The 14,042-nt window shown below is 47.3% G+C and overlaps 1 protein-coding gene across 1 annotated transcript in view; it reads right to left on the bottom strand.

Moving 5' to 3' along the window:
• RAD50 (RAD50 double strand break repair protein) overlaps window positions 1-13,522 on the bottom strand; it is a 136,451-nt gene extending 122,929 nt beyond the window's left edge. Inside the window, exons 1-2 of the mRNA XM_034655995.1 lie at window positions 13,368-13,522; window positions 6,538-6,598 (exon numbers count right to left, since the gene is read on the bottom strand). Of these exons, the coding sequence (XP_034511886.1) occupies window positions 6,538-6,598; window positions 13,368-13,507 (201 nt within the window). The 5' untranslated portion in view covers window positions 13,508-13,522. The remainder of the gene's footprint in view (window positions 1-6,537; window positions 6,599-13,367) is intronic.
• Window positions 13,523-14,042: the final 520 nt, after the last annotated feature.

Raw genomic sequence — 14,042 nt, 5'->3', positions numbered from 1 at the left:
AATGGGAGAATTTCCTTTTTCCTCATGGCTGAATAAGACTCCATTGTATAAATACACTACATCTTCTTTATCCATTCAACTGTTAACAGACACTTAGGTTGTTTCTGTATCCTGGCTACTGTGAATCATGCTGCAATGAACGTGGGAGTGCAGATATCTTTTTGATATCCTGTGTTTATTCCCTTTCGATACATATGCAGAAGTGGGATTGCTGGATCACATGGTAGATCTATTTTTAATTTTTTGAGGAACCTCCGTACTGTTCTCAACAGCAGCCGAGTCAGTTTAAAATCCCACCAACAATGCACAAGGGTTCCCTTTTCTCTATGTCCTCCCCAACACTTGTTCTCTTGTCTTCTTGACGATCACCATTTTGACAGGTGTGTGGTGATACCGCATCATGAATCCAATTTTCATTTCCCAGACGATTAGTGATGTTGGACACATTTTCATGTACCTGTTGGCCACTTAAATGTCATCTTTGCAAAAATGTCTATTGGGTTCCTCCGCTGTTTTTTAATTGGATTTTTACTTATTATCGAATTCTATGAGTTCTTTAATAAATTTTGGATATTACCCCTTATCCAATATGTAATATGCAAAATTTTTCTCCCATTCTTTAGGATGCCTTGTCATTTTGTTGACTGTTTCTCTTGCCGTGCAGAAGATTTAAGTTTGCTGGAGTCCCATTTGTTGGTTTTTTTCCTTTTGTTTGTGTTTTTGGTGTCGTAGCCAAAGAAACACTGTCAAGACCAATGTTGAGGAGGTTGTTTCCTATGCTTTCTTCTAGTTTTATGGCCTCATGTCTTATGTTTGAGTCTTTCATTCATGTTGAGTTAATTTTTGTGACTGGTTTAAGATAGGAATCCAGTTTCATTTTTCTGCATGTGGTTATCCAGTGTCTCATTACCATTTGTTGAAGAGATTATCCTTTCCCCACTGGATGTTCCTGGCTCCCTTACCACATATTAGCTGACTGTAGATGTAGATGTTAAATTCTGGGCTTTCTGTTCTGTTCCATTGACATATGGGTCTATTTTTATGCCAGTACCATACTGTTTCCATTACTGGAGACTTGCAGTATAGTTTGAAATCAGGAAATGTGATGCCTCATTTTTGGGAATTTTGTTCTTTCTCATGATTGCTTTGTCTACTTGGGATCTTTTGTGGGTCCTTATAAATTTTAGGATTGTTTTATCTACTTTTATGGAAATGCTATTGGCATTTTGATGGGGATTGTACTGAATCTATAGACGGCTTTGGGTAGCATGGACATTTTAACAACATTCAGTATTTCAATCCATGAACACGGGATGTCCTTTGTGTTTTCTCTGATTTCTTTCAGCAAAGTCTTGTGGCTTTTATTACACAAATCTTTTTTTTTTTAAGATTTTATTTATTTGACAGAGAAAGAGAGACAGCATGCACAAGCAGGGGGAGCGGGAGAGGGAGAAGCAGGCTCCCCACTGAGCAGGGAGTCTGATGTGATGCGGGGCTCGATCCCAGGACCCTGGGATCACAACCTGAGCCGAAGGCAGACGCTTAACCAATTGAGCCACCCAGGCCCCCCTATTATACAGACCTTTCACTTCCTTTGTTAACTTATTCCTAGCTATTTTATTGTTTTTGTTGCTATTTATTTCTTTTTCAAACGTTTCAGTATATAGAAAAGCAACTGACTTCTGTGTATTGATTATGAATTATATCCTGCAACTTTCCTGAATCCATGGATTAGATCCAACAGTTTTTCTGTCAAGTCTGGTTGGAGTTTTCAATATATAGAATCATATCATCAACAAATAGTAATAATTTTATGTCTTTCTTTCCTATTTAGGTCCCTTTTATTTCTTTGTCTTGCCTGATTGTTCTAGCTAGGACCTCCAGTACTATTTTTAACAAGAGTGGTGAGAGTGATCTGATTCTTGATCTTAGAGGGAAAGCTTTCCATTTTTCCCTGTTGAGTATCATGTTCTTGTCATATATGGCCTTATTATGTTTAGGTGTGTTCCCTCTATGTACCCAATCTATTGAGAGTGTTCATCATGAAAGTATGTTGCATTTTGTCAAACACCTTTTCTGCATCTATTGATCTGATAGGACTTTGATCTTTCATTCTATAAATGTGGTGTATCACATTTATCGGGGTGTGTGTGTTGGATCATCCTTGCATCTTAGGGATAAATCACACTCGGTCAAGGTATATAGTCCTTTAAATGAATTTTTGAATTCAGTTTGATAATATTTTGTTGAGAATATTTACGTCTATTTTCATTAGGTCTACAGTGTCCTTTCTTGCAGTGTCCTTATCTGGGTTTGGTATCAGGGTAATGCTGGCCTCATAGGATGAGTTTGGGAGTGTTCCCTCCTCTTTAATTTTCTGGAAAAGTTTGAGGATTGGCATTAATTTTTCCTTAAACGTTTGGTAGAATTTGCCCATGAAGCCATCTGGTCCTGGCGTTTTCTGTGTTGGAAGGTTCGTTTTTGATTACTGATTCAACCTCCTTACTCACTATCGGTTTGTTCAGACGTGCTATTTCTTCCTGGTTCAGCCTTGATAGGTTGTATGATTCCAGGAAATTATCCATTTCTTCTCAGTTATCTAATTTGTTGGCGTGTAATTGTTCAAAGTAGTCTCTTATGATGCCCTGTATTTCTGTGGTGTCAGTTACTATTTCTCCTCTTTCATTTCTGATTTTACATATTTAAGTCTTCTCTATTTTTTTCTCAGTCTTGCTAGGGGTTTGTCACTTGTGTTGATCTTTTCATAAAACCAGCTCTGTGTTTTGTTGATCATTGTTGTTGTTCTTCTGGTCTCTGTTTCATTTATTTCCACCCCGACCTTTATTATTTCCTTTCTTCTACTAACTGTGGGCTTATTTTGCTTTTCTTTTTCTAGTTCCTTGAGGTGTGAAGGTGGTTTTTAAATTTCTATCTTTTTAATCTTTGTGATCTTTCTAATTTCTTATTATGTGCATTTATGGCTCTCCACTTCCTTCTCAGAACTGCTTTTACAATGGGGTACCTGGGTGGATCAGTCGGTTGAGCGTCGACTCTTGGTTTCAGCTCGGATCATGGTCTCAGGGTCATGAGATCAGCCCTGCATTGGGATCCGCGCTCAGCCAGGAATCTGCCTGGGATTATCTCCCTCTCCCTCTGCCTCTCCCCACCTCTCTAAAACAAATAAATAAATCTTAAAAAAAAAAAAAACTGCTTTCAAGCATTCCATAGGTTTTGGTAAGTTGTGTTTCTATTTTCATTTGCTTTGGGATATTCTTGGACTTCCCTTTGGATTGCTTCTTCGACCCACTGGTTATTCAAGAGTGGGTTATTTAGCTTTCACATAATTGTGTAGATTTTCCAGCTTTCCTCCTATTGTTGATTTCTAGTGTCATATCATTGTGGTCAGAAAACATCCCTGGTATGATTTCAATCTTCTTAAATTTGCTAAGACTTGTCTTGTGTCCTTTCGTATCATCTGTCCTTGAGGATGTTCCATGTACTTGAGAGGACAGGTCAAAACAACCACAGTTCCTTGAGAATAAGGCCCATTCTGCTCCCTCTTGTACTAAGAACCTATACTGGGAAACCACGCTGTTGTCTTCAAGGCTCTTGACAAACTGGAAAGAGGGGAATGAGGCTTGGGTAAGTTAAAACACCACAGAGTTCTACCAAGATGCAGCTAGGTTTCTTTTTCCTTGATTAAACATTTCCCTGGTGTTGCTGTAAACTTTTAATCACTTTCTAGAGCTCTTATAAAGCTGATTCTGACAGTTTTTGCCACTGTATTCCCTGCTTCTGTGTGGGGATGGGCTTTTGGAATCCCAAACGTCACCGTTTTTGCTGGCAGTACTCCTAGACCATTTACATTTTACATAATTGTTGTTGTGATTGAATTTATGTTTAGTATTTTATCATCTGTTTCTCTGTTTGCCCTCCCTCCGTTTCCTCTTTCCTGCATGTTTGGGTTGTTTGAACATTTTTTTAGTATTCCATTTAAATGCATCTATTGTGTTTATAATTATTCTTTTTTAAGTGATTGCTCTACGGATTATAATATACTTATTTACCTTTTCATGTCTGCTTAGAATAGACATTTTATCATTTTAAGTGGAATGTAAAACCTTACCACCCTACAGTGCCCTTTATTCTCCCTTCTTTATGTTGTAGTTTCATTATTATATACACATACATTGAAAATACTATTAGAAAATGTTATAATTTTTTTCAACCATAAAACATAAAGAACCGAAGAGCATGTCAAATAATAAATAAGAGAATGTTAAATTAACCCAGATTTTTCCATTTCTGTTGATCTTCCTTCATTCCTGATATTTCAAGTTAACTTCTGGTATCATGTCCCTTCTGTCTGAAGAACTTCTTTTACCAATTATTTTAGAGCAGGTCACCTGTCAAGGAATTCTCTTTGTCTTCCTTCATCTGAGAATGTCTTTATTTCACCTTCACTCCTCAAGGATATTTTTATTGGCTATAGAACTGTGGGTCTATGGGGTTTTTTTTTCCTTCCTCCAGCACCTTAAAGATGTGATTCCACTTCTCTCTGGTCTCCACAATGAGACTTCCTTCTCTCCTTCTGTGATAAATCAGAAGTAATTTAAATGTATTACCTATACTGAATTATTTGTTTTTTGGGTATTGAGTTTCATAAGTTCTTTATAGATTTTGGATACTAACCCTTTATCAGATATGTCATCTGCAAATATCTTTTCCTATTCCATAGGCTGCCTTTTACTTTTGTTGATTGTTTCCTTTGCTGCGCAGAAGCTTTTTATCTTGATGAAGTCCCAATAGTTCATTTTTGCTTTTATTTCCCTTGCCTCCGGCAATGTGTTTAGAAAGAAATTGCTACAGCCGAGTTCAGAGAGGTTGCTGCCTGTGTTCTCCTCTAGGATTTGGATGGTTTCCTATCTCATATTTAGGTCTTTCATCCATTTTGAATTTATTTATTTTTTTAAAAGATTTTATTTATTTATTTGACAGAGAGACAGCCAGCGAGAGGGGGAACACAGAAGGGGAGTGGGAGAGGAAGAAGCAGGATCCCAGCAGAGGAACCTGATGTGGGACTCGATCCCTGAACGCCAGGATCACGCCCTGAGCTGAAGGCAGGTGCTTAACGACTGCACTACGCAGGGCCCCCTTGAATTTATTTTTGTTCATGGTGTAAGAAAATGGCCGAGTTTCATTCTTCTGCATGTTGCTGTCCAGTTTTCCCAGCACCATTTGTTGAAGAGACTATCTTTTTTCCATTGGATATTCTTTCCTGCTTTGTCGAAGATTAGTTAACCATATAGTTGTGGGTCGATTTCTGGGTTTTCTATTTTGTTCCATTGATCTATGTGTCTGTTTTTGTGCCAATACCATACTGTCTTGATGATTATAGCTCTGCCATATAGCTTAAAGTCTGGAATCGTGATGCCTCCAGGTTTTCTTCTCTTTTTCAGGATTGCTTTTGCTATTTGGGGTCTTTTGTGGTTCCATACAAATTTTAGGATTGTTTGTCCTAGCTCTATGAAAAATGCTGGCAGTATTTTGATAGGGATTGCCTTGAATGTGTAGATTGCCTTGGGTAGTATAGAGATTTTAACAATGTTTGTTCTTCCAATCCATGAGCATGGAATGTTTTCCCTTCTCTTTGTGTCCTCGTCAATTTCCTTCATAAGTGTTCCATAGTTTTCAGAGTACAGATCTTTTACCTCTTTGGTTAGGTTGATTCCTAGCTGTTTTACAGTTTTTGGTGCAATTGTAAATGGGATCAATTCCTTGATTTCTTTTTCAGCTGCTTCATTATTGATGTATAGAAATGCAACAGATTTCTGTATGTTGATTTTATATCCTGCAACTTTGCTGAATTCGTGTACTAGTTCTAGCAATCTTTTGGTGGACTCTTTCAGGTTTTCCATGTAAAGTATCCTGTTATCTGCAAATAGTGAAATGGAGCTAGAGGCTATTATGCTAAGCGAAATAAGTCAGTCAGAGAAAGACAAATACCATACGATTTCACTCATATATGGAATTTAAGAAACAAAACAGATGAACATATGGGAAGGGGGAAAAGAAAAAGAAGGAGAGAGGGAAACAAGCCATAAGTAACTCTTACCAATAGAGAACAAACTGAGGATTGATGGAGAGAGGTGGGTGGGGGGATGGGCTAGATGGGTGATGGGTGTTAAGGAGGGCACTTGTTATGATGAGCACTGGGTGTTGTATGTAAGAGATGAATCTGAATTCTACTCCCAAAACCAATATTGCACTGTATGCTAACTAGCCAGAATTTAAATAAAAATTTGAAGGAAAATAAATGTACTACCCTATAAATACTGTGTCTCTTTTTCTGCAATATAGATTATTTCCTATTATATTATCTACAATACATTTTATATTGCATATATATTATTATATATCATAATTATACACCATTTTTCTTCTTGTGATGATGCGAGATAATAAAATGCCTATGTGATAAGATAAAGTAAGGTGAATGATGTAGGCACTGTAATGTAGCTTTAGGCTACCACTGACCTTTGGACGATATATCAGAAGCAGGACCTTCTGCTTCTGGACCACACTAGACCGCAGAAACCTGAAAACACAGAAAGCAAAACTGCAGATAAGAGGTGACTATGACCTTCTATATGTAAGCCCATTTTCGGATATATGTTCAATATATAAATTGCAAATATTTTCTCCCATTCTGTCACCACCACATTCCATTCATCTCTGTTTGGTTTCCCCTCCAAACTCTTCCTGGTTCTGTCCCTGTTCTTTCCATTGATACCACCACCAGCCTGGTTCATCTCTCCTGGATCAACCCCTGACTCTGGCCTGCCCCATGGTCTTGCTTCCACTTGTAGAAAGACTTAGACTGGACAGTCTAGTCTGCAAACAGCAGCCAGTGAGCATTTGAAAACTCACATTGGATCATTTCCTCCCCATGTACCACATCCTTCAAAGGCCCTCCATTGCTTTCGCATTAAGCCCAAGACCCTGACAGGGGGCCCAAGATGCCCACATCACCTGACCCCTGTTGATCTTACTGTTCCCATTTTCTATCATTGTCCTCCTTACCCATCATGCTGCAGCCACCGTGATCTTTTCCTTCAAAACACTGAGCTTGTGCTTGTCCCAAGGCCTTCACATTAGCTCCTCCTTCTGCCTCGAGGGTTCTTTGCCCTCTTCTGCACATCACTGCCCCTTTGATCATTTACAAAATTAAAATGTCACTGCATTAGGGGTGCCTGGGTGGTGCAGTTGGTTAAGCGTCCCACTCTTGATTTCGGTCAGGTCGTGATCTCATGGTCATGGGATCGAGCCACTCTCACTCCTCTGTCCACTGGACCTCTCACCCTGCACTCTAACCTGGTCCCTATGTCCTGAGGCCCTCATCTGGAGCTCAGGAGGGAGGGAGTCCAGAGGAGGCTTAATCAGAGGAGCCATGCAGCTGCTCACGGGCTCTCTCTGATTTTGTTCTGTTGATGCATCACCACCTTCCTTCCAGCCTGGATTGGACAGTTGAGGCAGGAACTCTATCAGAGCATGACCCTTCCTCTTTTTAGACAGCCCAGGGCACTGTCCCCTCACAGGCCTATCCTGGGGCCCTGAGTCCCAGGACAAATCTTCTGTGGGGCCCAGGGGGTTTATTCTGGGGGGCTGCCAGGGCCCACCAAGGGAGACATGTGCTCAGTATGAGATGTGGGCCTTCCTGGGCCATGACGCCAGGGTGGGGTGGGAGGGTGGATACACGACAGGGTCCTTGCTCTCTGGCCTCCCTCAGTACTCATCTTAGAAAATGCCATCTCTGTCTTTGCTTGGGTCTGCTCTCTGGCACCTGCTCAAAGGCAACTGACCAGGAAGCAGGTGCTTTGTTTACCAGGTGGCACCTGTCTATCTGCCTTAGCCAAAGTCCATCCTCAATTCCCGACCCCGCCCTTTAAACCTGCATTGACCCTTCACCCTTTTTTCTCCCCTGGACCCCTCCACCCTCTTTTCCAAAGGCAGGGGAAGGGGGAGTCTCTCTGTTACCCAGCAGGGGGCACTGCTGCCACAGGGTCAGAGCTTCTAGGGGTGGGGGCTAGGGGAGTGGAACCACTAATCCCCAGGGAACACAGGTGGCCCTCAGGGTGGACTCTGGTCGTGCCGGACAGAGAAGGATGATGGTTTCATAGACACACCCCATCCAGCAGTGGAGGCACCCTTATCCAGCCTTCCCTGTGTGCTGCGCCCCCACACCCAGTGTCCAAAGGGCAGGGCCCAGGAGTCTTGATGTACTGTTTCAGGTTCTAGCTATGGTCCACAGTGACTGGGCATTCCTGGGGCAGGTTGTGACCTTTTTCACCTTCTGCCCTACTCTCTTTAGCTCAACACCTTCAGCTCCCCAAACTCATAATCTAGACAAAGCCAAGGCCCAGAGTCTGGCCTTGGCCCCTGATGCAGGCAGGCAAACTGTGTTAGCAAAGTTGGGTCCTCTTTATACTTTTCCCAGAATGGGGAATTATGGAGGGCATCAGAAGGGTCCTGCTTTGGGGCGCCTGGGTGGTTCAGTTGGTTAAGCGCCCACTTCTGGCTCAGGTCATGATCCCAGAGTCCTGGGATGGAGCCCTCTTGTCAGGATCCCTGCTCAACAGAGAGTCTGCTTCTCCCTCTGCCTCTGCCCCTCCTGCTCATGCTCTCTCTCTCTCTCTCTCAAATACATAAATAAAATCTTGGGAAAAAAAAGAAAAAAAGAAGGGTCCTGCTTCAACGTGTTTCACATCCTGGCCATGCCCAAATCCTGTCCTCTGATCCTGCTCTCAAGTAGGCCCACTTCTGTCAATTGCCTGTGGCTATAGACCTAAACCACCCCGGAATAACTGAGCTGCCTCTTGTCCACTGCCCTGCCTCCAGTCCACAGCCGGCTCCCAGACTAGAGTGAAGCAAGTAGGTGCCTAGAGTGCCAAACGTCAGGAGGCACTCACGCTCACCGTCATGCAAGTATAGGGTTGGCCCCTGAGAGTGACTGCTTCCCTACGTTTTGTTTGCCACACAAGTCCGAGTCCCCTCTGGTGTGCCCATGCTTCATCCTTCAGGGCAGCCACGGGAAGTCTTCTAAAGCATAGGCCCCAGCTACCCTCACAGGGCCTGTCCTAGAATTTACTTCAACAAACATCCGCTGACAGACCCTGGTTCTCTAGAAGGAGAGGAACCACAGGTCCTGCCCTGAGGAGTGCCTGTCTGCCAAGATAAAGTCTGGACTATTGAGTACGACCTTTGAGCTTCTTTGCAGTGTGGCCCCCCTTGGCTGGTCCAGCCTTACTGCCTGGGGCAGCCACACAAAGCCGTACTGCAAGCAGCATCTGGCCTGCACTTCTGGGCTTCCAAGCTTTTCCTTGGGCTGCTCTGGCATCCTGGAATGCCCTCTCCCATGGCTGGCCTATTAAACTGTGACTCATCCTTCAAGGCCCTCATGAATGCCACCTCCTCAGAGTAGCCATCTGTGGACCCTGCTGAGATCAACTGCTCCTGTCTCAATACCCCAGCATCTCTGCCCCTTTGTCTAATACTCCAGGTATCACACACATCTGTCACTCTGCAATCAGCAGGGCACTTACTAAGTGCCTGCTGTTTGTGAGGAGGGTGCTGGGTGCTGGGGAGTTTGCTCTGTTAACATTTGCATCCTCTGCCCTAGGAGAACACCCAGGGGACCATGGTCGTGCGCTTCTAAGTCCCCGCAAGGCCAGCACAGGCACAGGGCTGAGCATTCCATGATGTCCAGATGCCCCTAAGTCTTCAGTCTTCTGGAGTTACTATTCCACTACAAGCAAAGTGCCACGTGTGCCCTCCAGCCCCTGCAGAAAGCCGTCCCCAACATTCATGAGGGTTCTCCAGGAAGGAAGAATGGCTTTTGTCTCCTGGGGTACCCAGAACTCCTCCCAGTACAGGCTGGTCCATTTTGCCCCCCAGTATGGATCCAGTCCTCTCAAATACTATCAGAGCAACATTTCATGTTGGATATCTGACACAGTGATACTCGTTGTGGTTTGTCATGGGCCAAACTGGACAGCAGACAGCCATGCTTTCTCCCGGACCAGGGGAGGCTCTCTGCTGACTCTTCACTCCTCCTACCAGTTAGCTGGTTGGTCAGTCAACACATGCTTTTCCTTTTCTCATTCAGAGAAAGCACGGGAACCTCTCACACATGACTGAGGTCCTACCTAAATTGAGCTCCTTTGTGGACCTACCTTTTTTTAAAGACTTTATTTATTTATTTTAGAGATGGTAGGGGGAGTGCATGCGCGCACAAGAGGGGTGAGGAGCAGAGGTTGAGGCACAGGCAGATTCCACGGGGAGCACACAGAGCCCGACAGCAGGGTTCAATGCCATGACGTGAGCTGAAATGAAGAATGGGACACTAAACCAACTGAGTTACCCAGGTGCCCTGTGGACCTACCTTCTAAGAGAGGAAAGAGCGTCCACCTGCTGTTAGCAGCCCCTTCCTCTTGTTCTGTGTCTGAATGGCTTGTCACTGTACTCCCAGTCTCTCTGCAGGGCTTAGAGGGCACACAGGTGAACAGGGCAATGGCAAAGGGAGCAGAGGTCTCCTTGGAGGGATAGAACCAGACAAAAATGACCACAGTGCTACTCAGGAAAGCCATATCCCTCCATCCTTCCTCCCTTTGGGCCATTCAAGACTTTCTGTAGAAATTGTCTTGTTGCCAAGATCACCTCAGGGAAAGTGTGAACACTGCTCAGACAATCTGAATGCATCATCATATATCCATTCATTGCCCATCCTTGCCACACTGGTTCACAGGGCACCTGCTGTGCTCAGCGAAGGCCAGATCCTGGGGCTACTGCAGTGAACAAGAGAGAGCACCCACTGGGCCACCCACCTTGCCTCATCCCTTGTTTTCCTTATATGAATATACCTATAACTCAGCACTTGCTGTGTCCAAACTACAAAGACACATTTCTGTTATCTTCTAGCTTGGGGTACACCTACTGCTTCTGAAATGTGACCTCAAATGGAGCCCAACGCACTCTGAAAACCAGGTCCTCTCCGATGTCAAATTTATTGGCGAGGATGAGGGTTTGGCTCCCTGCCTCAAAGATACTATTTGGACTATGCAGAGTCCAGCCTTGGGAAACAGGAGAGACAATAACCTATCGGTCTGGGGCTTCACTCAACTGCTATCATGGTTGCCAGTCCCCTTAGGGGCACCCCCTCTCTGTCCTGAGCCTTATTCCTAGGGCAGCCCCTGGAGTTGGGATTCCCAGGATGAGTCACCAGGTCACCAGGGGCTGTGCTCAGAGCACAAGCTCTATTCTTGCAGCATTTGGAGTTTCCCTGGCTCTCTCCCAGGCCAGCCGCCCTGATCCTTAGCCTGGGCCAGAAGAAGTGAATGATGGCCTGGACAAGGGATGCTAGAGGGTCTATCTGCCTGTCCCTCCACTGGCTGACTGGCTACTTCCAAGTGGCCCCCTGCCACCTGCTCCACCCCCAGCTCTTTTGGACTGAGAGAGCTCCACTTGTTTGTCTTCCCAAGAGTCATGGTCTTCTGGCTATCTGAAAGGAGACCCCTGTCACAAACCTGGGGTCTCAAAAGCAAGAATTTAGGTGACCTTGCCCACCCAGACTCCAGGCATTGCTTTGGTCTAAAGAGGCCAGGGAGGGTCCAGGACTCTGTCTCACCATTCCAAACTCCCACCCTTCATGGCTCAGATCCAGGCCCAACCCACAATCATCCCTGGCCTGAGTTGCAAGCCCCAGGGGAGGGAAGGAAGTGGCCGACCCCCACAGCCAGCATTCCTCTGCGATGACTATAGTCTGCTTACTGCTCAACCACCCCATCTGGAGGGCAGTTCTCAGGGAGCTACAGGGGACTCCCCCCCCCCCCAAAGAGGCTTAGGCCTCTCCTACAGAGCAGGGGTCTTCCCTTAGCTGGGGACATCAGCACCTGACTGGGGTAGGGAACCAGGAGAGCCGGGCCCAGAGGTCTCCTGGAAGCAGGTCAGAAGGCCACAAAGCCCGCTGTAGATGCCTCTCACTCCATTTCTTCACTTGTTCAATAAACACAGACACCCTCCTTGCGGTTAACCCTGTTCTAGGCCCTACTGGGGCAGGGCTGCACCTTCCAGGGATCCAAGTCATATGGGAGGAATCTTCCACTAAATAAATTAAGTGCATAGAGGGGATAATTTCAGCAATGATAAGACCTATGAAGACAATAAAACGAGATGTGACATACACTGAGTGTCCAACCAGGGAGCTCAGCCGTTTGAGGGGCCTCCAGTTTCCTCAGACTCCACCTGCCCTTGCACAGCCCCCTCCTCCCCTGAGTGTACAGCCCCCTCACACACTCCCACACCGCCCCTTCTGGGTGGAGGCTGGGGCAGGTGCATTCAGGTGGGGCTTTTCCGGGCCTGGTTTTCCCCAGCTCCTCTTGGAACTTCCAGAGGGCCACTGGCCCCGACACTGGACGGCCGCCCGTCCCCCGCTGCCGCGCGAACCTCAGCGCTCCCGGCGCGGTTCCCGGAAACTCCTCGGTTTCCCTGTGTCCTCCTCGTTTGCAAGAAACCGAAACCCAGGCCCCGCCCCTCCGGCGCGGCCCCCCAGTACCCGGCCTGGGGGCTGGGGCCGGCGCGGGTGGGCCGATCCCGACCCGGCGGCCGGGTCGGCCCCTCCCCCACCTGGGGAGCCGGGCTGGCGGCGGCGGCCCAGCGGCTCAGCACACCCACGCCTCCCACGGGATAGCTTCGAGTCCAGCTGGAGTCGCTGGGGTGCAGCGGACTGCGGAGTGCCCCAGCGGGGGGACGCAACGCGGCCTTCCCCTGCGGCAGTCTAGAGGTGGGCGCCATTTCTGTGCGCCTACTGTGTGCCCGCCACCCAGGGGGGCGAGAAGGGAGGGCAGGGGCATTTTCAAAGAGCTCTGTACCCCGAGTGTTGCTAGCTTCATCGCGCAGAAGGGGGGGGGCGGTGGTAATCGCCACAGAACAGTTCAGCAGCTTGCCCGAGCTCACACAGCCTGGAGCTGCGGAGCTGGCTGAAAACGCTTAGCCCGCAGCGGGAGTCTGGGAGGCGGGTGGAGAAGGAAGTGCCCTGGGCTGCGGGCAGGTGAGCTGCCTGGCACGGGCAGGGCAGCCAGCTGGGGAGGGGGAGGGGCGGTCCCCGGCAGCCACCAGAGCGGCACGGCTGGGAGGCTTTGCTTTTCTCCGCCCTCCCTCCCTTTCCAGGAAGCCGGCCGCTTACCCGGGCTCACCCCCAGCCGGGGCCGAGCAGGAATGTGGAAGTTCGCCTGAAAGGCTTGTGGCCCCCTCGCCTCCGCACACACACACACACACTCAAATCAGGTTGGGGCAGCGCGAGCGTGGGTCACCTGGGGGCGAGGGGCTCCAGATCAGGACTCGGGTTCACCAGGGCGAAGTAGGGGTGCTGCTGCCCCCAGGAAAGACTAGAATTCGGCCAGGGGCACTCTAGGCAAACGACTGTGGGCGCAGGAGGTACTGCAGGACCCATTCGCGTGGGGGGCGGGGAGGATGCTGCTTCCATGCAAAGTCACTGTGGGACGTGGCCGCCGGGCCTGGCCCCAGAGCACCCTCCGCCCACGGCCCCGGGCCCCACGGGGCGGATGGAGAGCTGAGGCCTCTTTCCTCCCAACCCAGTGTTTATAAGAAATGAAACTGCACAGGGCATCAGCGGCAGCCCACACTGACACCCGCTCCCCCTCCGAGGTTCCGGAACAGTCCACAGCGCCGGAGCGATTCCTGGCCCACTCTTCCATCGCAGGACCCCCTAGCTGCAGCCAGCTGCAGCCTCCCACTCTGTATTTAGGATTTCTGTAAGAGCACAACGCTTATTCTGCTGTGTCATACAGCATTTTTACCCGAGTTGTGAGGGGAGGGGCTAGTCTTGAGCCAAACCTGGAGCTGACCCAGAGCAGGAGTGCGATTCATATTTGTTGATGAATTAAGAAATGACTTTCTTTCTTCCAACTAGGCTCCTTTCAGGCCGGGTGATGATGGCTGGATTCTCCCAGCTTTTGGATGCTTTC

This window comes from Ailuropoda melanoleuca, chromosome 3, assembly GCF_002007445.2.
Source record: "Ailuropoda melanoleuca isolate Jingjing chromosome 3, ASM200744v2, whole genome shotgun sequence".
NCBI lineage: Eukaryota > Metazoa > Chordata > Mammalia > Carnivora > Ursidae > Ailuropoda > Ailuropoda melanoleuca.
The sequence above is the reverse complement of the archived record's forward strand: the minus strand, read 5'-3'. Positions and strand labels throughout refer to the sequence as shown.